Source organism: Rhinolophus hipposideros, assembly GCF_964194185.1.
Source record: "Rhinolophus hipposideros genome assembly, chromosome: 25".
In the NCBI taxonomy this organism is placed as follows: domain Eukaryota; kingdom Metazoa; phylum Chordata; class Mammalia; order Chiroptera; family Rhinolophidae; genus Rhinolophus; species Rhinolophus hipposideros.
In genome coordinates this window covers 13,743,147-13,768,082 of record NC_138071.1, presented here as the reverse complement: position 1 = coordinate 13,768,082, position 24,936 = coordinate 13,743,147, and the positions used below count along the sequence as shown (strand labels likewise).

Sequence of the window (24,936 nt, the reverse complement as noted above, 5' to 3'; positions counted from 1 at the left end):
ACTCCACAATACCCTCTGAGTGTGGGGGTACCACCCCCCTTCCTCCCCAGATCTTTCCACGTGATCCTGAGTCCTTGCAACCCAGTTCTCAGTCTTCTACTGACACCTTTTTGGAGGAATTGGGGCTAACAGCCTTCCCTCAAGGAAGTCTGAGTTCCTTTGACGGCCCAGGGAAGGAAGTGTGCACCAGAATGCACCGATCCCACTGACATCCCTTACAGAAGGCAAGAGGCCCCCAGAGGGGGTGCCCAGGATTGCCTCAAGGAGCTGTGCTCATCTACACCAGCAGGGGGACACTTGCTTCCAATTGTCACTCCAGGGGCAAGCTGCGTGTTCTTAATCATCTAAGATCAGAGCACAGTGAGGCAGCGGTGGCCACAGAAGAGCTTTTGTCCATATAGAGCCGACTCGTCAGGAAGGTCAGCCGGCACATTAAGCCGACATCAGCCAGACATCTGTCAGTCATAACCTCATTAGCACCAGGCTCCTGGCCTTTCAGAACAGCCTGAGGAGGAAGTAGAAGACACATGAGATCAGAACCTGGTAAACAGTTAGGTCGAGACCAGAGCCCATGAAAAAGCACACCAAGAGTTTATACAAAAACCTTTTATTTACTATTAATATTTCTTCTCCCCATCCCTACCCCCTGATCTGGAACCCAGCCAGCTCCTAAGGCTTCCTGCTCCTAAGGTCTTGAAACTGGGGCCTTGGGGACGTGGAGGGGGCTTATAAGAGGTGGGAAATCTCCTCACCCACCGGTTGTGGACGTTAAAGGAAGCTTTCCTGCCTGCCTGAAGCTCCAGCAGCTTCCCAGGGTAGCCCCTCAAGTCAGAGGACCCATCCTCCACAGGACGGATATGAAAAAGAGACAACACGTGTCTCTCCGAGGCCCAGAGGCTCCCCCTCACTCACTGCTTCTACCCCATGCCAGGCTCTGTGGCTGAATCAATCTCATGGAGATGGAGCCCGGCCACACAGGATGGGATGGAGAAGGCTGCACGCTGGGTCCTAATCCTCTTCCTGTTCTCTACAGGAAGAAAGGAGGGTGCAGAACACAGGGTGGGTTACTGGCCTGGGGCGGGGCCAGCTGGATACCTGCAGACAGGTTATAGCTCCTATGGGACTAGGGACTCCTAGAACCATAACCACCTAGAAGAGGGGGCAGGGAGCCCGTTCCCACTTAGACAAAAGACTAGTGACACAAGAAACACTTTTGGTCTGAGAGTGCCAGGAAAGGGCACCCACTGGCACAGCACTCATCTGTCAGATAGGGATTTATCTGCCTCTCTGGCCATCAGAGCCCCACACTGGGTACCGTCACCCCTGTCTCTGCTATTTTGCTCCACCAGAAGCTCTGCATACCCCATGATCCTAATGCAGACTAGCCAGACTCCAGCTGGTAGGGAAGAAATACGGGTCTGAGCTCCAGGGCGCCTTCCTGGCTGAGGCCCACCCACAGAGCAGTCCGGGCTCTTTCTCACAGTCCTGCTGCCATGAGCCAGACATATAGAACCCTCCTGCAGGGGCACTGGGCCCGCAGGTTCTCCGGAAGACGAGATCCTGGGGAAGCACTCGCAGGGAGGAGGAAGAGCCTCGGAACAGTATGTGTTTCTCTTTCCTGGGCCAGGTCCTGCTCTCCTGGCTCAGAAGTCCGAATCTGCGTCCATGAGCTCTGCCTCCATCAGGTTGGTTCGGGAGTGAATGGGCCCCAGCACCTGCCGGCGGCCCTGAGCCCAGGCGGTGGGGGCAGGGGCACTGGGCAGAAACGGATCCTGCAGGGGACTCGGCTCTGGGCAGAAGGGGTTGGAGACCAGGGTCCAGGCTCTCTGTCGGCAGGACTCCCCAGCTCCCCAGGCACCTGTGGCCACCAGGCACTTCTGCCGGGGCAGCTGTGGCAGCCGAGGAACAGCACTGGAGGCAGGGGCGGGGGCGGGGGCGGGGTGGTGAAGCTCCCGTGGGGGCACCAGTGGGCACACCTCCTTTTTCCTCTTCCTCCGCTTCTTCTTCCGGCCCAGGCGCTTCTCCAGCTCTGGGGAGATCTCTGCCTCAACCAGCCAGAGGTTGGCTTTTTCCTCTGGGGGCACTGACAGTGGGAGAGAAAACATGAGCCTTGAACCTGCTTCTGTCTACGTCGCTCTTCTCTCCTTGGACCCCCACTTCTCTCCTTGGACCCCCACTCTTTAGAGTTCTGAGGCCCACAACTCTAGACCTCTCATGCCTCAGCCCCACACTTTAGATCCTCCATGGCGTTTACTTCTGTTTTCCCTCCTGGTACTCTAGTCCTAGGACTCCCCGCCCCCCACCAGCCTCTATGTCCCCACCTTCCTACGGAAGCCTGAACCCCATACCTGGAGTTGCCACAGGAGTGACAGACACATCCTGGGGTAGTATGGCTCCTCTCCGAGCCACCATCTTGGTGACATGCTGGGCCCAGGCCGAGGACACATCAGCTGAGGGCTCATTAAGGTCAAAGGCCAGCCCTGCTGTGGGGATGGAAGGAAAGGATAAGGACTGGTGACTGTTCAGTCTCTTGCAGTCACCGCTCCTCCCTTATTCAGTACCACTCACCTTCCCCCAGCAGGTGGCTCCCACTGCACCTAGCACAGAAAACCTGCCCTCGTGCTCACAATGATCTCAACCCACGCCCAACCCGAAGGGTGGGACCTCACTGGATGCCAGAAGGCCAGTTCCTAGAACCCCAACTTATTCTAGCCCAGGGACAACAACTGGAAGACACAGGAGAAGAAAGAGAAGGGAGATGAGTCCTCTTGGAACCAAAACAAACTATTGAACCCAGGACAGAAACAGAGAGGGGAGAGTGACTAGGGACAGGATGTGAACTGAAGAATGAGTGTGTGAGGAGAGCAGGTAATGCTTTATTCCTCACAGCCTTCCATGCCGTCCGTGTGTTCACACCAGCCTGGGGGGGAATGGGGCCGGGGCACTGTGGGTGTTAAGTGGCTCCGGGGGAGGCAAGGGGCGGGAGCTTACCCACAGGCCCATCATGGGAGACGGTGTGCATACTGAAGGAGAGCTCCTGGCCTGGGTTCTGCAGCAGCTCGCGCCGCTTGGAGAAGGCCTTGGCAATCATCTTGCTCTTCTTGATGCGTTTGGGCTCATCATCACTCTGCCCAGTCAACCTGAGAGCAGAAGGGATGGCGGAGGGGAAGTGGAGGAGCAGCCACTTCCCGTAGATCTTGTGAAAGACCAGTGACCCCGAGGAGTAGAGGCCTACTCTGCAAAGAACAGGGCCTGGCATGCAGGGCTCCTGTGTGCACAGTTCTCAAATCATTCTACCCTTAGAATAGGGGTGTCCGAACTGCGGCCCGCGGGCCAACTGCGGCCCGCAATCCATTGTTAATTGGCCCGTAGCAAATTCCAAAAATATATTTAGTTTACTTAAACCAGGTGAGGCAATACGTACTTCACCTCGAGTGAGTGGCCCGGCTGTTGTGTATTTTACCGCATATGGCCCTTGGTGAAAAACGTTGAAAAAAGTTTGGACACCCCTGCCTTAGAAGATGCTGGCAGCGGGCTCAGGACCGGCCTGTGGCTCCTCAGGACAGGAGGCGTCACCAGGGGGCAGTAGTGAGCCACACAGAAGGCAGCGTTCGGCGCCTCCCCAGACCCTTAGAAATCTCTCCTGCCCAAGGCTGTGCTAATGATGGGGACACCGAGGCTGAGAAAGTAAGACGGTGGAGTCAGAACAGGCTGGCTGCTGACCCCACCTGCACCAGGTGCGCCTCCAGATGAGCAGCGTGGCCTTGGTCCAGACCCAGGTGCTCATGGCAATACCAGTTCCAAACATGGCAAATAGGTTGATCTTCTCCACCAGGAGGCTAGGGCGATTCTTGATCTCACAGTCGGGGATGGGTTTCTTGGTGGGCATCCCGATGGTCACATTGGCCTGGCACCTGAGGTGAGGGGTGACAGACAGAGGAGGCTCTCTGGGTTTCCTCGGTGGGTACCCAGACAATCCCTAAGCTCCATGCACTAATTCATAACCCTGGGTGCACATTAGAGTCACCTGGGAGCTTAAATAATGACTGATGTCTGGGCTGCACCCTAGACAACTAAATCAGATGTCTGGCGGGGGGAGGCCCAGGCATTGGTGCGGTTTGCAGCTTTCCCGACTGGAAGCGGGAGGTTTTCGGAAGGAGTCTGAAGCAGTCAGGGCATGGACTGGTGTCCATTCTAATGAGCATTTTAACTGCTGGTCCTGGTACCAGAAGATGCTGCATTTCTCTCAGCAGCTAAGATGCCTTCCTCTCTCAGATTCGTCCTCACTGTGACACAGAGCACAGGCCAAACAGCAAGAATTAACAGGCTGTTACCTTATTATAGACAGGTAACTACTTCTGTGCAGTGCTCTACCATAAGCTCTGTAAAAGAGTACGTGAGAAATGGAGAGAGCAACTTCTGTGACCAACAGGGCCGGTCAAAGAAGCCAAACACGAGATGGCTTCTTAACAGTTCTAAGTGCGCCCACCAGACAGCCATGGGGTGCAGAGGGAAGGGCGGAGTTGAGCAGGGACTTAGGGCTGCTTGCCCGGTTTGCTAATTACAGAGCAATTGACATCTTGGGTGCCCAGAGCAAAACGGGCAGTCTCACCTACCGTCTGAGGCAGGGACCCGGCACCCCCCCAGAGGAGGGCGGTCCCTGCAGCCCTGGCTCCGGCTCCCACCACAGCTGCCCCCAAGCCTCTCGCCTCGCACTCACAGCACGTAGTCCCGGAAGCTACGCTCCCACTCAGCCTGGTTGAAGAAGTCGTAGAAGTGGCAGCTGAAGGTGATGAGCACAAAGCCAAAGGCCAGGAAGCCAAAAATTCCTGCGGAGGGCAAGGGGCGGGCAGGATGTTACCACTCCCAGGTGGAGGGGCAGCTGTGGGGAGGAGGGCGTATGCCCCACTCGGGCCTGAAAGACAGCTGAGTGTGGGGTGAATTCATGCTGGGCTCAGTTCAAGAACGGTAGTCTTCAAAACAAGGCATGAAGGGCGCTCGAGGCAACTGCGAGAGGCCCAGTGGGAGGGAAATGGGCATGAGGAAGCAGTCTTGGCATGAACTCGAATTCTTGCCAAGGCAAGGTCCCTTTTTGAGCTGCTCCCACCCCCCACACCCACCCACCCACCCACCCACACACTCCCCAGCCTTGTCTTGTCCCCATGGCCACTGACACTGCCTCCTCCAAGACCCTGTCCTGCAGATCCCAGGATGGTACAGGGCTGGGCTGGGCAGTACCTCAGGCCACAGGCTGGGCCCACTCACCCAGGCGCAGCATAGTCTCGTTGATCTTGCTGGCAGCCTTTTCACTCAGCAGCCCCGGGTGGTTACTCTTGATGGAGAACAGAGTCATGACTCCTGAACAGAAGGGAGACCTCAGACATTAGCGGGGGCGAGGCCACTCCTGGGAGAGAGGAGGTGTGGCAGGCACGCTGTCCTGGCCCGGGACTCCCAGGTCTGATTACACCTGTGCTGATGGAAAGCTGGGGGAACCGGAGACCCCAGAGAAATGGAGCACAGCTGATGGCAGATGTGCCATGGATGGCGAAGACTGGGGCAGAGTGCAGACGGACAGTCGGGAAGGGAGAGAAGGCCCCTCGGTCCTGGCCTGGCCACCCCTAAGTAAGGCAATGAGGTCAGAGCTCTTCTGCTGGAAAAGGCATAAAAAGAGACTTGAGAACAGCGCCGTCTGATAGAAATACAATGGGAGCCACACACATAATCTCAAATATTCCAGAAGCCTCATTAAAAGAATAAAAAGACACAAGTGAAACTAATGTCACTACATGTTATAAACAGCTGCTTTTGTTTGTTATAGCATCATTGCAACATATAATCCATGTAACAAATTATTACTGAGATAGTTTACTTTGTGTGTGCTATGTCTTTGAAATGCACTGTGTGTTTTACACTTCGGACACATCTCATTCTGGACTAGTTTCGACACATGGGGCGAGTGGCCACTGAACAGCGCTGCACAGATACAAAACATAAATCGGAGGCTCAGACACTGCCAAAAAGAGGGGAGAGGTGGGCTGAGCAGAAGGCTGCCAGTGCAAGGGCAGGAAACTGAAATTTACAAAGGAAGGGCCACAAAAACGAGCTAAGAAGATGTGGAGGCTTACTGTGGAGGTGGTAGACTGAGAAGGGGAAATTAGGGAACAGGAAACCTGTGCAAGTAAAAACTGTATGTGAGCGTATGTTATGGGCAGGAGGGGGATGAGAAACCAAGCTCCAAAAGATTGAGAGAATATATAAATTCGGGGTGCGCACACTCCACTGAAGGCCCCAAGATGGCCCATGTGGACAGACGAGGTTACCCCCGTACACGTGCACCCAGCCAAGGGCTGAGTGGAGGCTGGAACCCAGACCAGGTTCTATTCAACAAGCTGTGAGCCCTGGCTCAACATTCTGGAGAAAGGGATGCATTTTTCTGGCCAACACAAAGGTGTTGTCCCATACCAAGTGCCCAACGGACTGTGTCTTCCTAGAGGGGCCACCTTCCACTTAGCTCCAAGACCCTGTGTGACCTGGCTGAGGTCCCACTGCGAAGGTAGCAGAGCTGGCTTTCACAGAGCAGGCGCTCAGTATATGTTGTTTCTGGACTGGTCCTGGCTGGTGTCACTGACTCACCTCGGATGAGGAAGTAACCTCCCACAATCAGCACCAGGCCAATTGGCGCCAGCACGAAGCCAGCACGGTATCGATAGTTCTTGTAGCCCACGAAACAGATGCCACTCACGGAGTCCCCATCCACCTGGAGCAGGACGGGGTGGGAGGAACAGTGTCAGTCACTGGCCCCTCACCCAAGCCCACCCTACTCAGGTCTCCAGCCCCCTACCAGTCACTATACCTGGGCCACAGCGAGGATTGCCACAGTGAGGACAAAGGGGAGTGACCACGTGAGCAGGTGGAAATAGGAGGTCTTGCCTGAGAGAGGCTGGTAAGTGGTGCCCAGGGCTTTGAAGGAGGTGTGCCAGGCATAGGTGAGGACCACAAACCAGACGACACCAGCCATCAGGGCGTAATACACAATGACAAAGATGATGACGCAGGACAGGGTCTCGTTGGAGCTGTGCAGACATGTGGGGTGTCACTTGGGGAGGTCATTCTGTACTCCCTCTACCAGCTCTCTGCACCCTGTCCCCAGACTCTTGGCTTCTAAGGTCTGGAGGTTCCCTAGGAGTCATGGCTTGGAGACAGGACCCAGTCAGATTTGAAGAGGATACAGAAGATGCCCCTTTGAACAGATGCAAACAATCAAGGTCCTAATAATAGTGGAGACCTTGGGTGGAACAAGGCAGAGCTGCACCCTACCCTGAAATTTCAGGTTCAAGTCCAACCTGTCCCTCTTGCGATAAACACACATTTCAGCCTTCCTCCCCTCACTGTCACCTCTAGGTTCCCAAGACACCTACGTGGGCTCCCCAAGCCTCATGGTGCCATCTGCACGGCAGACGATCTCCCGGCGGGCACCGTCCATGAACTGGGCCAGCCAGCCAATGCTGCCCACAAAGAAACACGCATTGACATAGAAGAGAATAACTGCAGGGTAGCGATTCGAATTCCGCCAGTCAGCCACAAAAGTGGCCTAGAAGAGAGAAGTGGGGTCCGTTCTGTGAGGTCAGGGTTATTCTGCGGCTGCAGACACGCTTATGTGAACCCCAGGCTCCTCTTAGCACAACTCTTCCCGGGGGACCCCACCACGTCATCCTCTGCCCACCTCCCTCTCCGCCCCCAGAGCCCAGCCTCTCTCACGGACCATCCAGCTCTTTCCCACTTTACGGGCTGAGCATCCCGGGCCCCCTCGGCCCCCCTGCCCCCTCCACCCGCGGGTCTGCCCCCAGCTGACCAGCGTGAAGAGCGTGCAGAGGCCTGTGATGGCACCGAAGACGGCGATGTAGCGGTGCATGTCCTGGTGTTCGGCCTCCGTGAAGAGTGGGTTCTGGCACTGGATCCCACAGCCCTCCACGTCCTCGTACCAGCTCTTGGGGTTGTCGGTCCGGACCAAGGGAGCCTCACACTGGCCTGAACTGTTGAACTTGATGTTCTGCACCTCATTCTGGCCCCCGGGAAGGGAAGAAAGACAGTGCACAAGGGAGCAGGAGGCCCAGGGGCGGCCTTTGGTTTATTAAGAGGCACAGGGGTAGCGTGGCAGAGTGGCTAAGGGCACAGACGATGGAGGCAACCCTCCAGGATTTGAATCCCAGCCTTGCCACTCAATGGCTAGGTAGCCTGGGGCAAATTATTTGACATCTCTGTTACCTCCGTTTCCCCATCTATAAGATAGCAGAAACAAATGGATTCTTTTGAAAGATGATGTTGGAGGAAAGCTCTGCCGATGTTTTACATGTGCCTTGACTAAATACACGACAAACACCCTAAGGATACGTTCCTGCCATCTGTGACCCCCATAACTCTCTAACGCCTAACAGTTGATGCTCAAAAAAATATTGTTGCACACAGTTATATTTTATTTAAAAAAAAAAAAGAAAAAGAAAAAGAATCCCTGATGGATGGGCCCAGCCAACATGCTTCAGTTTGGGTTTGTGGCCCGTTGACCTCATGGCTGCAGACGTGGGGCCTCCCAGGGGAGAAGGCTCTGGGCTTCCCTGTCCTTCCTCCTGCCGGGCCCGCCCCATGCCTGGTCCTGCCCAGTCCAGAGAGGCCTGACCTTGCCCGACGCAGCACTCACCGGGCAGCCCTCGGGGAAGTGGTCAGGGGTACAGCGCAGGAAGTCAGGCCAGCCCCGCTCCCTCTCCACGATGGCGCAGGGGCCGCGAGTGGCCTGGCAGAGGGTACGGCTGGGCAGCTCCACCCGGTCGTGCTCGCACTTGGGCATGTACACCGCACACAGCAGAGGCTGGATCACTGCCCAGCAGCGGGGGGCATTGCGGAGACCTGCAGGGTCGTGACAGGGTGGACGCATTACAGTGAAGACCCCTCCTCACTCTGACCCACAGACATAGCTCCCTGTTCCCCAGGCCTAAGACGTCTCTCTTTGCCACATCACAGGCCAGTACTGCTTAGAGCTGTTGGGCACGATATTTCTCAACAGGGCATTGGGCAGGATGATTCTCTGGGCTGCAGGACTCTCCCATGTATTAAAGGACATTTAGCATCCCTGGACCCTGCCCACTAAATGCCAGTAGAACCCCTAAGTCATTGTGACAACCAAAAAATACTCCACCCCCCCAGCCCCCTTCGAGGGTTGGTGACTGGAAGAGAGCATGAAGAGGAACTTCTGGGACACCAGTCATGTTCTATTTCTTGATCAGGTACTGGTTACTTTGGGAAAATTAAGCTTATGATCTGTGCACTTTTGTGTATGTACATTGTAATCCAATTAAAGTTCTATGAAACAGGCCCCATTTCCAAATGCCCTGCTAGGGAGTGTTAGTGCCTCTGGCTGAGAACCCCAAGTGGATTTACCTTGTACATGTTCTGGAGCGTTCTTAAAACCTGCTACAGGCTTCTAACAGGGCGAAAGAGGGTGGTGGGACCCACCCCTCATAGGGCCCAGGTTCCAGATCAAGGAGACATTTCCCTTTGCCCAGCCCCCCAGGACGCTTGCTCCTCTTACCAAGCTGAGGTGAGATAGAGAACAGGTGGGAACTTAAGAAGAGGTAGAGCCAGGTACTCCAAGGTCAGAGGAAGAAACAGGAAATCAGATGGAGAGAAACAGAAGAAGCTGTGTCCAGTGCAGAGGGAGGAAAGGAGATGTCAACAAGACAGACACAGGAAGAGGCCTCCCAGTCCCCTGCCCCAGCCCACCTCCACCCCGCTGCCCCAGGGGCTGGGGTAACGCAGCATCCTGCCTGCCTTGCCCCTCCTGACTCCTCCCTGCTTCAGGAACACCTATTTTCTAAGCAAGAAGTTGTATTAGGAGAAGCTTCTGAGGACATGAGCACTAATAACGGGTGCTGGCCACCCTGCCAGGTTGGGAGGGGTCATGGGGGTAAGTAACTGCTCTTTTTTCGGGGGGCAGGGGAGGCAATATAGTAGAGGGATTAGAAGCATGGACACAGCAGTTAGCCTGCCTGGACCCAAGTCTTGGCTCTACCATTTCCTGGCTGTGTGATCTTGGGCAAATTATGTAATCTCTATCTCCAGCCTCAGTTTCCTCATCTGTAAAATGGGGGATAATAGATTTATCTTGTGGAACTGTTGTGAAGAGTGAGATAAGTGCTTAGCACAGTACCCATCATATAGGAAGCACTCAGGAAATGTTAGCTGTTATTATTACTTATCTGAGGCCTCTGACCACTCACAGCTCTCACTACAATAGAACCTATTCCAGGGGAACAGAGCAAGTTCCTGTCACTTAAGCAATGATCTCGGGGAATGGTTCCCAGGCCTGACTCAAATCAGAATCATTTGGGAAACCCCTATCACTCTGGATGGAGGACCCACTCCAGGAATTCTGACTGGGTGGGTGTGGGTGGAGAACCCAGCAGTGGGTGCCAGGGGTTGGGTGGGAGGAGGGTTTGCCTATAAAGGGGCAGCACGAGGGACTATTTGGGGGTGATGGGGTTGTTCACTGTCTTGAATGTAGTGGCTGGTCAGACAACTCGATGTGTTTGTATAAACACATAGAGCTGTACAACAAACAAAAAGTGATTTTTACTGGATACTTATTAAACGACATATTTAAAATGAGGGGCAGAGCTCACTAGAGTAAAATTGTACTTTAGAAGAGGAGCAGGCAGTTAATTAATAAAAATATTGTGTTATTTTTCTGGATTTTGTGATATGTTCCGTAATTATCAGCTTTTAAAAATATGTAATTTGAGCCGGCCTGGTGGCTCAGGTGGTTGGAGCACCGTACTCCTAACGCCAAGGTCACCAGTTCGGTTCCCATATGGGCTAGTGAGCTGCACCCTTTACTGCTAAGATTGCAAACAACAGCTCTCCCTGGAGCTGTGCTGCCGTGTGCTGCCCTGGGCTGCTGTGGGTGCTGTGTGCTGCCGTGGGCTACCGTGGGCTACTGTGTGCTGCCTGGGCTACCGTGGGCTACTGTGTGCTGCCATGAGCGGCCGGTGACCGATGACCAACTGCAGAGCACAAGGCACATAATACCAACACGGGCCATGGAGCTGTGTACTATACAACTAAACGGAGAAACAACGTCTTGAAGGGGGGGAAAATGTAATTTGTTTTTATGTTTTTCTCATTTTAAATATTCTTTTGTTCTTTAAAAATAAACTCCTTAAGGAAAAGGTACATTAAATAAAACTTAAAAGACAATTGAGAAGCCATCTAGGGAAAAAATAAGTTGGATCCTTACCTCACTTCTTATATAAAAATAAATTCTAGGTGAATTGAAAACAACTATGTTTCCCCAAAAATAAGACCTAGCCGAACAATCAGCTCTAATGCGTCTTTTGGAGCAAAAATTAGTATAAGACCCAGTCTTATTTTACTATAATATAAGACCTGGTCTATAATATAATATAATATAATATAACATAACATAACATAACATAATATAACATAACATAATATAATATGATACCGGGTCTTATATAAGACCAGATCTATATTAATTTTTGCTCCAAAAGACGTATTAGACCTGATTGTCCGGCTAGGTCTTATTTTGGGGGAAACACGGTACATTATCTTAAAAAATTTAAGTACTAGACTAAAAGATGGGAAATGGTTTTTTAAACCATGGAGTGGAAAAGGCCTTTTGATGTATTTTGTGATACATCAAAAAATACATATCACAAAACCCAGAAGCTATGAAATAAAAGATTTAAAGAAAAGACTTCAGAAAAATAGATAAATTCAGTAGACTGAAAAACAAAAAAACAAAAAATCAAAAGAAAAGCAACACACTAACTATATTTCTGATACATATCACAGGTAAAGAGCTAATTCTTTATGCGCATAAAACTCTTCCAAATCCATAAGAAATTCATAATCCTATAGAAAAAAGGGCAAAAGACAAGCAGAGAAAATACAATGGCCTTTAAACACATAAAGAGATGCTCAGTCTCACTCTTGATAAAGTCAATGTGAAATAAAACCACAATGAAAATCAATTTTTTAAACTTCAGAGCGGGAAAGATCAAATAACAGTGGTACCTCGGTTTTCGAATGTAATCCTTTCCAGAAGATCTTTCGAGTTCTGAACAGTTCGAAAACAGTCAACAGCAAGGCCTCAGGGTCTTGCATTCAGTGGAAGCCGCATGATATGTTCGACTTCCGAAATGTGTTCAAAAACCGAAGAATTTACTTTCGCGTTCTTGGCGTTCGTAAACCGAAATGTTTGTCAACGGAGATGTTCGAAAACCGAGGTACTACTACTGTATTTGAAAATGCTGTATCGGCAAGAGTGTGGAGGAAACTGGCACTTTTGTATATTTTTAGTAGGAATAAAAAATTACTAAACACTGTGGAGACTATTTGACATTATCTATCAAAATTTTATACTAGCAATTCCACTTCACATGTTCACAAAGATAATTTATAAGATTATTCATTGAAGCATTGTTTGTAATAGCAAAAGAGTAGAAACAGTCTGCATGCCTATCTATCAATAGGAGACTAGCAAAATAAGATATCATACATCAATATAATAGGACACTACTCAAAGTTGAACTATTTGCATTGAAATGGAACTATCTCCAATACATCTTATTAAATAGATGCTGCTGAGTGGAGAACAGCACAGGGAGAAGGCTACCGTGTTTCCCCGAAAATAAGACCAGGTCTTATATTAATTTTTGCTCCAAAAGACACATTAGGGCTTATGTTCAGAGAATGTCATCCTGAAAAATCGTGCTAGGGCTTATTTTCCGGTTAGGTCTTAATTTTCAGGGAAACACGGTACTACTGTTTTTTTGTGGGAAGAAAAAGAACTAAGGACACATCTACATTGGTACATATATTGGGTATCTCTAAAAGGACACACAGAATTGGATAGATGGAAACAGAAATGGAGGAATTTAATTTTTATTACTTTTGAATTTTGTACTATGTGCATGTAGTACCTATTTTTCAAAAGTAATTAAGCTTAAAAAAATAAATACGCAAGTTACTGAGATGGGGGAAGCTCCCCAAAGAAGAGAAGGGATGAGGTTGGAAACTAATAAAAAAAAAAGTTAAAATAAAATAAAATAAAACCATAAATCCATATCACAACATATCCACTAGACTGGCAAAAATTTCAAAGGCTGACCATACCAAGGGTCAGGAATCCTGTGGAGCAATGGTGACTCAACTACGGGGCTAGTGGGAGTATAAGTCGGTACAACTACTTTAAAAAACTGTTTGGTATTATAGATGAGGAAGAGAGGGGACATCAACTTTATTTGTATTGTTTTATTTCTTTTAATTTAATAAAATATGAAAACAAACAGAAAAAATGGGAAACAAACAAACAGAAAAATATGAAACAAACAGAAAAAATGGGAACACAGGTGTTAGTCTCTGTATTTTTCTACATTCACAGGCTTTTAAAATAGCATTTAAAAATATTATACTGAGAAGGGGCCCATAGGTTTTACCAGACTATCAAAGAGGTTCATAGCTCAAAGAAAAGGAAGAACCATGCTATAAAGATATGATCATTAACATGGTATGATATTGGCAAGGGGTGGACAAACAGATCCATGAAACAGAATAAAGATCCCGGAAACAAAAATATATTTGGACACTTGATTTATGGCAGAGCAACAGAGAAAAGATATTCTCTTTAACAAATGATGCTGAGATACTATATATGAAACTGAAGTTCTAAAATGATCAACTCCAGGTGAATTATATGCCTAAAATGAAAGGAAAATCTATAAAGTTTTGAGAAGATAACATAAGAGAATAAATTCATGACTTTGTGGTATGACAGGACTTTTTAAAATTAGATACAGAAAGCACTACTCATAAAAAGTTTGATAAATGACTACTTAAAGTTCAGAATTTCTGTTCAACGAAAGATACAAAGAGAATGAAAAGGCAAGCCACAGAATAGAAAAAATAATCAATATATACAACCAATAAAGAACTTATATCCATGAAGTTCTACAAATCTTACAAAAATGACAGCAAGCCCTATAGAAAAATAGGCCAAAGATTTGAACAGACACTTCACAAAAGCAGAAATTCAAAGGGCCAGTAAACACTTGAAATGGTGCTTAACTTCACTAGTAATCAGGGAAAGGCAAATTAAAACCATTTATCAATGATAAATGTCTATTACATTGTTTTGTACACCTGAAACTAATACAAAAAAGTTAAAATAAAATAAAATAAAACCATAAATCCATATCACAACATATCCACTAGACTGGCAAAAATTTCAAAGGCTGACCATACCAAGGGTCAGGAATCCTGTGGAGCAATGGTGACTCAACTACGAGGCTCGTGGGAGTATAAGTCGGTACAACTACTTTAAAAAACTGTTTGGTATTATAAAGGTACGCATGCCCTATTGCCTAGCGATTCCATTTCTCTAAGTACATACCTGGAGAAACTTGACCCAGGTGCATCAGGATATATATAAAAGAATATTCACAGCAATGGTATTCACAGTGGCTCCAAACTGGAGACAACTTAAATGTTTAACAACAAAATGGGTAAATAAAATGTGATCTATGGAATACTATCCAGCAAAGAAAAATGGGCTGCAATAAAATGGATGAATCTTACAAAATAATGGAGAGCAAAAGACGCAAGACATAAAGTACACACAGCATGATTCCATTTGTATAAAATTCAAAACCATACAAAACTGAAATATACTGTTTAGGGATTCCAAAATTAGATGGTAAAACTACAGAGAAAAAAAGGAAATGGTTATGGAAAACATCAGGATACTGGTTACTTCTAAAAGAGGAGGGAAGGGGATATGATTGGAATAGACAAAGGGAGAACTTTTAGGAGACCCTCTATGGTCTAGTTCTTGACTCAGCTGTCACTTTATAATTATTTGTTATTTAGACCTCTGTGTTTTAGGTACTTTTTGTATACATGCTACATTTTACAATTAAAAAGTTAAAAATCTGAAGCAAAAATGAAAAAGTGGGCCCAGAGGTATTTTTCTGTACTTTTATACTTTATTATGTGTGTGTGTGTATACATACATACATACATACATACATACATACATATATATGATTCTGATCATCAGCCAGGTTTGCGAACAGCTCTAAGGAAATTCTTCCTGATTAGATCCTTCAAATAACACATCATCACCAGCAACATCCCTCCTCCCACCTCTCAACTAGATGTCTGAGGGGCAAGTGAGAAATTTCTCCCAGCTTCTCGGCTGTTTCCTATTGGCTGCCCTGACTGGGAGAGAGGGCCACATACCCCTGTGCACACACAGAGCACTGCAGTGAAAGAGGCTACGTGCTGGCTCTCAGGGACCTATTTCCCTTGCCAGCCTCAGGCCTCTCTGCTTTCTTGCCCCATTTACCAAACCAGATTTGGCCAAAGGTGGGCCATGGCCTGAATATTATGTTTGTCTGGTCAGCCTGGAATGCCTGAGAGGAGGCATTTAAAGCTACAATGGGGAAGATGCTGTGTGCCTGAAGAAGCCCAAGTCCAGACAGTTGAAAGATATAGGAGACTGTATCTCCAAGTTCTATACACACCTAAAAACTGTCCCAACCTGAGCTATGAACTTCCTCACTCAATGGCATGCTTCCAAAGGCTCAGCAGTCAGGCCAAGAAAGCACATAGTGGCCACCTGTCTTCAGCAACTCCTATTCCAGATCTGCTGGGACCCTCCACATAGATGTCCAAGGAGCCAAATGAGAACGTAATTCACCTGGCCAAAACTGAACCCATACTTGCTTTCTAAACCTACTCCTCTAGCATTCTCTAGCTTAGTGAAAGTGAAGGTACCACCTTCCATCTAAGCCTGAAACCTGGGTCTTCCTGCTTGCCCTCCATCCAACTCATCGGCAAGTCCCATTGGCTCTAGCTCGGAAACTGTGATCTGTCAACTTCCTCCAGCCTGTTACCCTGGTCCTGACTGCCATCGTCTCTCACCTGGACTCCTTCAACCATCCCCTAAATGAGCAACCAGGCTCCAGGCTTTCCCTCCAACCATGGCTTCTTCACACAGGACTCAAAGAGCTCTTTCTAAAATGCAAACATGATTACATTTTTCCTTGCTCAAAAGCCTTCAATGCCTCTTTATTATCTTCTGGATAACATCTAAACTTCTTAATATGGGGTATGAATCCCTTTATTGTCTAATTCTCTAGGTCTTATCTCTTATAATTGTATCCCTCACATGCTTTGATCCAGCTCTACTGAAATTCTTCTACTTCTTTAAAAATACCAAGCCCTCTCACTTCTACACCTTTGTGCATGCTCCTTCCTCTTCCTATCCCTTCCCACCCAACCCTTCCTTGGCCCAAGTAATTCCTACTTATTTCTCAGGTCATGGGATGAATGTCAGTTCCTCTAGTGGTGGAAGGGGGTGTGTTCTCTCTCTCCCCAAAGTCCTTTGTGTTCCTTCAGCACCCTACCTGTGGCCATGGCTTTCACAGGTATTACCAAAGCCTATTTAATTGTCTGTCTTCCTTTTGATGGCAAGGACCATGTCTGTAATCCTTAATCTTTATATGCCCCAGAACCTGATCCAGGATGACACGTAGCAAGCACTCAATACCTAAATGAATGAATGAGTGGAACTCAGAACTCAGGCTTTCAGAAAATAACACAAAGCCCCTTAAAAAGTTTACAGATGAAGACAACATGCATCCTCTTCAGTCCTTCACCCACAGAAACACCTCCAAGAGCCAGGAGACACTGACCACGTCTAATGCCAAATCAAGACACGGACTCAGGACAGGACAAATCACTAGTCAGAAGTTCCCAGCTGATGATGCTGATGACCGGTCTGTGATTCTCGCCCTTGATTCAGGTTCACGCTACCTACCCCCTGACTCAGCTCATACAACATCTGCTTCCAGCCCTCGTTCATAGGACATCCCGCAGAAAGATCCACAGCAGAAAGAGAACAACCAGAACACTAGAACAACCAAAACTCCCATGAGAATGGGACTAGGCTGAGGGATGAGGGGTGGCAGCAGAGAAGAGCGCAGAATGAAGCAAGGGTCTGGGCTCAGCGCCGGGACCTCTGCAAGGACCCTGCTCCCCCAGAGGCACAGCTAATGAGGTTCAAACCGGCACCAGCAGATGGTTCTAACTTCTAAGCTTTCCTGCCAAAACCTCGTCTGGCTACTCAGCAGTTGCTCTCAGGAGTATGGGCTGGAAAGAGGTTCATACCTTCCCTCCTTGATTTGGTGATAATGACAGAAAGGCAGCATCCCACGTGCATTTAACTTAGGAGAATTCAACCCAGGGCCCCCGCGAAAAACATAAGGAGAGAGAAAGAGAATCCTCTCTTCGTGTGAGCAACTCAGAACTGGGTGAGAGTCTACTGCTGAGAGATTTGGATTTTCCAAACAGCTGGCTCCTAAACTCAAGCCTTATTTGAGGTAGTGCTCAAAGAAATACCTTTTGTGTTCCTTTTTTATTCTTTCAGTCTTCCACTTTTACATTTATGTGACTTTAGAGACTAAAATGATAGTTTCTCTGTATGCCCCTTAACACTGTACATTACTCTATGTGCAACATATTACCCAAACATATTACCATATAAAGGACGTATATGCAAAATCACAGGCCTTATGTTATGGTAATTTATGGATTTTTCCAAGCTACTGTTAATCACACAGGGTTTTTGCCTATATGCTGACTTTAAACCTGATACCCACAAAGGATGTAGCACCACCATGGGCACCATCCTCGAAGTTCCTCCTCTGGCATCTTCACCAACCCAGGAATGATAGGACTTTGTCTAAGATTGGGCAAAGACTCAAAACTCTAGTGGCCAAGTTGACAATGACAGACAACCTCCATACACTCTCCTCATCAGAATCGTCACCAGCACCCAGGGCAGAATGGAGATGTGAGATATGGGGCACCTGGGGCCTGTCAAAAGAAGGAGGCTGCCAGCTTTGCTCCTGCTTTTGATTTTCCTTTCTTTTTCAAGGTCTGTTTGGGAATCATCCTGGCTAGAAGCAAGGGATGAGAAGACCAGTTCCCTTCCTGAGCCCCTTTTAGGCCCCCAGAACAGAAGAGTGACAGGTGGGGAGATAATCCACTTCTACGGCCACCGGAGGACCTGTTTGGGTTCAGTCTGCAGGATTTCAGGCCCAGCCATAATTCCACCTTGAGGTGAGGGCTCTGGGACTTCAGACCACCATGGAAGTATCCACAGGCTCTTAACACCCCAGACTTGTGTCTTTCCACAGCCCTAACCAGCCTGAAGACCCAAACTTCCAAAGAACACATAAATAATCGTTAGGATAGTCTCATTCTTTCACAACGTCAAACAAAAATCAAAGTCCCTATTTTCAGGTGAGGAAACCATGAAATCTGTGAAGACCACACAGGATCACGGTTCTCTGGACTTCCTGTCTTCCTCTTCCAGATTTGTGGAACATTCTGGTTACCTTTTAATTACTCATCACGAGGGGGTTTCTTATCCTTCACAAATTTCACTCAATTCTCACCCCCCCCATGCCTAAATATTCTACCCCCATCCTTCCCCTTTTCATCTCCAACTTGAGTTTCCAGTCTCTTCTCCAAGGTCTAACACCTTGAATCGCCAAGGAACCCGCTTCCAGAGTGGCACTTAGGAGAAGCATCTCCTCTTTTTGGAAGATGTCTTTCCTGTGGCCCGGAGCCCGCTCCTCACGGGCCCCTGTACCCCCCATCCTTTGCTCACCCACCCTGCTCAGGCCCTTTGTGACCCGATTCCTCAACTTCTTCGCCCTCCCTCCTCATCACCGACGGTCCCATCCTGAATACAGCCAGCCACCAAAGTTTCAGACAAGGTTCCTCCGGCTCACCCGGGTGCAGCTCCCGCCCTCTCCAAAGCCCAGGCCTGAGCCTATTCTTTCCCCGAGTCCCCGCATCCCACTACCGCACCCCCGGCTCCGGCTCCCGCGCGCTTACCGGACCAGAGCACCAGCTTGCCGTGCGCTTCCTCCTGCGAGTCCGAGTCCCCGGCCAGCAGCGTGGAGGTGGCCGCGTAGGGCAGCGCCGAGCCCAGGCACACGTTGTAGCGCAGCGGCTCGCAGGGGGCGGCCCGGCCGCAATGGCTCAGCAGCGGCGGCGGGCCGGTCACCGCCGCGCTCTTTCTGACGCTCCCGCCCGCGCTCCGCGGCCCGGGCCCGGTCCCGTTCCCGCTCAAGGCGGCCCCCCGGCCGGGGCCCCCCAGAAGCAGCAGCAGCAGCCCCAGGAGCAGGAGCTCCGGCCCCCGTACGAGGCAGGCAGCGGCCATGGCCAAACTCGCCAACTCAGCACAAGCCCTGGCGCCCCCGCCCGCTCCCCGGAGCCCCCCGGCCACACGCGCAACCTTTGGGGCCGCGGAGGCGACTCAGGCGACCTGTGCACCCCACGAGTCCGGTGCCCGGCTCCCCCGGACGCTCCGCGCGCCGCGGGCCCTTGGCGCCCAACTTCGCAAACTTTGGAAGCCGGGGCCCATGTTGGGCGACCGAGGCCCAGGCCGGGATGCGCAACCCCCCACCCCTTCACCTGGCAATCCAAGTGGTCTTCAGCCCCGGGAGCCCCCTGGGCCCCCAACCTCCAGCCCCATCCCCGTTCCCACCATTAAAACCACCTCCGGGCCCCGCGAGGGAGGCCAGACGCGGGATGGGAGTGCGGGACTAGGTCCCGGGCGCCGCCCCCGCGCCAGCCCGGGGCCCGGCCACCACCTTCGCCGGAGCGCGCCGCAGCCCCCCGACTTGTCCCCGCCGACTACCCGGCTCCTTTGTTGCTCTAGCTCGCTCGGCTCTCTGGAATGCACGGCCCTCGCGGAGCCAAGCCCGGCCCCCCCTCCGCCACGGCTGGGGGTGGGACCGGCCGAGGGAGGGAAGAGGAGGGGAGAGGATGAGAGGAGGAGCGCGAGCTTCGGCGACCCGGGCGCGCGGAGGGGCCCAGGCTGGGGGCCTCTGCTGACCCTGCCCGCCTCCTGGGGGCAAGAGACCGGTGGAAATCGTGGCCCAGAGCTGCACCGAGACCCAGCCGGCACCTTGATTAGCCCCGGGATCATTCGACTTGGACACTTGCAGGGAGTGGACTCTTTGGGTTTACGGTGGGAGAAACATGGGGTGCCTGAAGGCAGCGGAAACCTCTACTATATCCCGCCCCGCTTCCCAACCCGCCAGTGTTTTGGTTAGATTTTTCAGCTTATCGTGGAGCCCCATGGAGAAGAACCAGAGTTTGAGGTTCCCTTGTCAAATCCTTCCAGCTCCGGACCTGTGTGAGAGAAGACCTCAGAGTCACTCAGGTAGCTGCCCTGGCGGCTGTTATCTGTGGAAGCAGGTGTCTGGAAACCAAACGTGCCAACGCCAAGCCTGTATTGCTACAAATGTGTGAAGTCTCAACTATGGTTTCCAATGACTGGCGCTGGGGTGTCTTTGGTTATGTCCAAAGGAAGCCAGTCCATCTTTGCTGGCCCTTGCTGCTCAGAGGCTGGCGGAGGAAGTTGCTGCTGCTCTTCTTCCTTACACTGCTCGTCTTGTCTTTCCTCGCTCCTTTGCTTATTGTGCCTTCAGTCACCGCACTGGATTTCACAGTTTATACCTACAGCCAGGGGCCAGCCAGGAGTGGTCTCGCATTGAGCAACTTTTCCCATGTTGCTGTTCCCACAGCACACTAGGGTGGCTTTTCCTGTCTTAACTCTACCATGACCCCTTCAGCCTAGCTGAAGTGGACTACCCTGTTTCCCCGAAAATAAGACCTAGCCGGACAGTCAGCTCTAATGCGTCTTTTGGAGCAAAAATTAATATAAGACCAGGTCTTATAATACATTATATGACCTGGTCTTACATTATAGTAAAATAAGATGGGGTCTTATATTAATTATTGCTCCAAAAGACGCATTAGAGCTGACTGTCCGGCTAGGTCTTATTTTGCGGGAAAGACGATAGTTCTGTTAGGTTTGGCGGTTTAAGAGCAAATCAGAGATTGCACTTCAGCTACCATCCTCAATTAGTACATAAGCCCCAGAGAGAGAGAGAGAGAGAGAGAGATAGAGAGAGAGAGAGAGAGAGAGAGAGAGAGAGAGAGAGACTAATTCAATTTAGCACGTCCTTCTGAAATCCTGGGATATACATAGCACTCTGATAAGCATGATGTCATTGCAGAATGTGGGCATTTTACTGTGGAGACATGGCTTGCCCTCTGGAAACTGATATATCATGACAAAGCAGCAAAGTCTCTCCCTCTAGGACAGGGATCTTATTCTATTCTCTGATCCACAAAATGTCTAGTGCAGTGGGACATGCAGTATACTCACTCAGTAAATAAGCTGCCTAAATGAGGTGTACATTGAGTGTGCTATAGGAATTTATAGCAGGGAGAGATCTGTGTGGGTAGAAGTGGAGGAGGTGGGATTTGAATCCAGCCCTGAAGTGTGAGGAGGAGGAGTTAGAAAAGTAGAGAGGAGTGGAATTGGCATTACAAGTGGCGGAAACTATGACTATGGCTCAGAGTATGACTGGCCTGGCAATCAGGACATAGTAGGTGATAAACAGGAAAACTGATTGGTAAGAAACCTCGAATGACATACAGAAAAATTAAGGTTTAATTCTACTGGCAATAAGGCAACAGTATAAATTTAAAAAAAAATTTTATTGGGGAATATATTGGGGAACAGTGTGTATTCTCCAGGGCCCATCAGCTCCAAGTAGTTGTCCTTCAACCTAGTTGTTGAACCGGCAACCTTGTTGAGAGCTCACGCTCTAACCAACTGAGCTGCCCGGACGCCCCAACAGTGCAAATTTTTGATCAGAGGAGTGATATGTTTAAAAACGCTAATCAGAGAATGCAGGGCAAGAGGCTTGACCATTTTGAAGGAAGTCACTGGTGATTTATGGAAGAAGTAGGAACAGACTCTGTCATCAGGGCATTATATTCCCACTGGAAAAATAATTCCAAACATTATGACATACTTCAGTTATTTTTTCTGTGATATAAATGAAATGACTGTTATAACATGTCCAAGGTCTGAGCCACAGGGAAAGTTGTCTGATACCACACTGATGTTTTGCTTTGTGAACTTTCTCCATTTATTTTTCTATCTGGTTGTTACTGTGGCAGCTTTCAAGCCCTGTGAGATTTTCTCAGTATTCCATGTATTAGAGAGGAACCTACATATGTGCTCAGGAAGCCCCTTACCCCTCTGCCCAAAAATGTTAGTAATTCTTTAAGTATAAAGGCTCTACCATTTCTTGTCCGGGATTTCTTGGGAGGCATGAGGAGTAATCACATCATTGTAATATAGCACCTTTCCACTGGAGATAGAAGAGGGAGAATTGAGAAAATCTTAAGGTGTTGTCTTCTGGCCAGAATGTTCTTTCCTTCAAAAGGAGAGAGAAGATATTCTAATTTCTCAACTGTGTGTGTGTGAGTGTGTGTGTGTGTGTGGTGTGAGTGTGTGTGAGTGTGTGTGTGTGTACACTTCTATTCTCTAGCCTTCAGCATTCCTTTCTGGGAATCTTGCTCACCCAGGCAAAGGGCAGCAGGAAGGCAGACTGAGAAAATTCTCAGTACTGTACACAGCTACCGAGGCCAGGTTCCCATCAGTGGCAGCTACAACAATAGCCATGGCTCCAAGTCTAAAGTGTCTGTTTCCCCAGAAACAGAAGGAGGTAGAGATTCAGGAATCCTGTCAGACAGCAGGTTTGGGAGAGAGAGGAAAGTGTTTAGTGGGGACCGGGGAAGAGAGAATTTCCTGGTGGTTCCTGAATGGCATTCAGTGTTTTAGAGAAAGCTGATCCATCCCTCCTGTAGGCATACCAAGATTTCCAGTGTCTTTTAGAGACTCCTCTGAGTGATGTGACACACTCCTGGTCTCCAACCTCATGGAAGGCTGCAAAGTGCTCCTGAGCCTGAGCCACTCTCCAGCCCCCACCCAGTTCCTCAAGAGTCTTAACCCCATCTACATGTCATAACACAATCCTTTTGTCAGGGCCGTGAGAAACTGTCCCGTGTGGATAATGTATTACAGTAGTTGATTTGCTACAAGTAGCTTCTTGATTTCTGAGTCATTCTCATCAAATATTTTAGCATTTTGAAGTCACACATTCAATGCTGACTCTTTACGATTTGCCTCTGGGCCCTCCACTAGAAAAGAATGGACATGAAAGTATCTGTGGACTATTCATGGGTCTCCTTGAGACCCTGGTTGCCTCTTTATGGTTCAGTTGTCACACTGGTCAGAATTTGGAGCATAAATGTTGCGGTGTTCCAGTTCTTTCTTTTTCCAGTGTTTCTTATGTTGCAACTAAGAAGAGCATGAAGTTAAAGGAAAGGGTAAAATGGGCAAGGGGCTACATAAACTACCTCCTTCGAGAAACAGCAAAACAGGTTTGGAGTAGAGACCTGAGTTTGGCCTACATAAACTACCTCCTTCGAGAAACAGCAAAACAGGTTTGGAGTAGAGACCTGAGTTTGGCCTTACTAACCAAGGACCTTTGAGCAACTTATTCTAAGCCTCTGTTTCTGCCTTTACAAAATTAGATATTATAAATTGTGTTTCTATATACCAGCAATGAACAATGTTAAAAGGAAATTAAAATTCCATTTACAAAGTATCTAAGAGACTCAAACACTTAGGAATAAGTCTACCCAAGGAGGTGAAAGATTTGTATACTGAAAACTACAAAACATTGCTGAAAGAAATGTTAAAATACCTCAATAAATTGAAAGATATTCTTTATTCATGCACGGAAGATTTAACATTGTTAAGATGTCAGTACTACCCAAAGTGATCTGTAGATTCAACACAATCCCTATCAAAATTCCAATAGCCTTTTTCACAGAAATGGAAAAGCTGATACTCAAATACATATAAAATTGCAAGGGGCCCTGAATAGCCAAAAGAATCTTGAAAAATTTTAATAAAATTGGATGACGTACACTTCTCGATTTTGCAACTTACTACAAAGCTTCAGTGATTAAACCACTAAGATACTGGTAAAAGAACAGACATATAAGCCAACAGAATAGGATAGAAAGTCTGAAAATAAACCCTCACATATATGACCAATTGATTTTTTACAAGGGTACTAAGATCATTTAGTGGGGAAAGGAAAGTCTTTTCAACAAACAGTAATAGGAAAACCAGATATTTATATGCAAGAGAATGAAGTTGTACCCTTACCTTACACAACATATAAAAATTAAAGTGGATCAAAGACCTAAGTATAAGAGCTAAAATTATAAAACTCTTAAAAGAAACCATTGGGGAAGATATGGATGACATTGGATTTGGCAATGATTTCATGACAGTAAAAGCACAGGCAATAAACTAAAATATAGATAAACTAGACTTCATTAAAATTAAGAACTTTTTGTGCAGGAAAGGATACTATCATGAAGCAAAAAGACAACCTATAGAATGGGAGAAAATATTTGCCAATCATATATCTGATGAAGGATTAATATCCAGAACATATAAAGAACTCCTAAAAATCAACAACAAAAAAACAAACAACCCCATTAAAAAAGGGGAAAAGACTTGAATAGACATTTCTCCAAAGAAGATATACAAATGGCCAATAAGCACATGAAAAAATTCTCATTATCATTAGTCATTAGGGAAATGCAAATCAAAAACCACAATGAGATATAACTTCGCACCTACTAGGATGGCTATTTAAAAAATAAAGAACATGGAAAATAAATGTTAGCAAGGATATGAACAAACAAACTCTTGTGCATTGCTTGTAGGAATGTAAAATGGAGCAAATGCTGTGGAAAAGTTTGATGGTTTCTCAAAAAGCTAAACGTACAACTACCACATGATCCATCAATTCCACTCCTAGGTATATGGCCAAAAAAACTGACAGCAGGAAGTCAAACAGATACTTACACCAATGTTCATAGCTGCATTCTTTACAC

General features: G+C 48.4%; 1 protein-coding gene across 1 annotated transcript; it reads right to left on the bottom strand.

Moving 5' to 3' along the window:
• Positions 1-593: 593 nt before the first annotated feature.
• Positions 594-19,524, bottom strand: SMO (smoothened, frizzled class receptor). The gene is made up of 12 exons (XM_081038475.1): positions 18,982-19,524; positions 8,696-8,901; positions 7,853-8,062; positions 7,419-7,591; positions 6,854-7,073; positions 6,634-6,757; positions 5,266-5,358; positions 4,721-4,829; positions 3,729-3,914; positions 2,992-3,140; positions 2,349-2,483; positions 594-2,083 (listed from the first exon to the last, which is right to left on the bottom strand). The coding sequence occupies exons 1-12, from the start codon at positions 19,307-19,309 to the stop codon at positions 1,644-1,646; spliced, it is 2,373 nt and encodes a 790-aa protein (XP_080894601.1). The 5' UTR covers positions 19,310-19,524; the 3' UTR covers positions 594-1,643.
• Between the last annotated feature and the right edge of the window lie 5,412 nt (positions 19,525-24,936).

Coding starts and splice junctions, on each gene's coding strand:
- SMO (XM_081038475.1), bottom strand. CDS start 19,309: ATGGCCGCTGCCTGCCTCGTACGGGGGCCGGAGCTCCTGCTCCTGGGG. Junction 8,902..18,981: donor CAAGCTGGTGCTCTGGTCCG/GTAAGCGCGCGG, acceptor ACGACCCTGCAG/GTCTCCGCAATGCCCCCCGC. Junction 4,830..5,265: donor CGAGACTATGCTGCGCCTGG/GTGAGTGGGCCC, acceptor TGCCCTCCGCAG/GAATTTTTGGCTTCCTGGCC.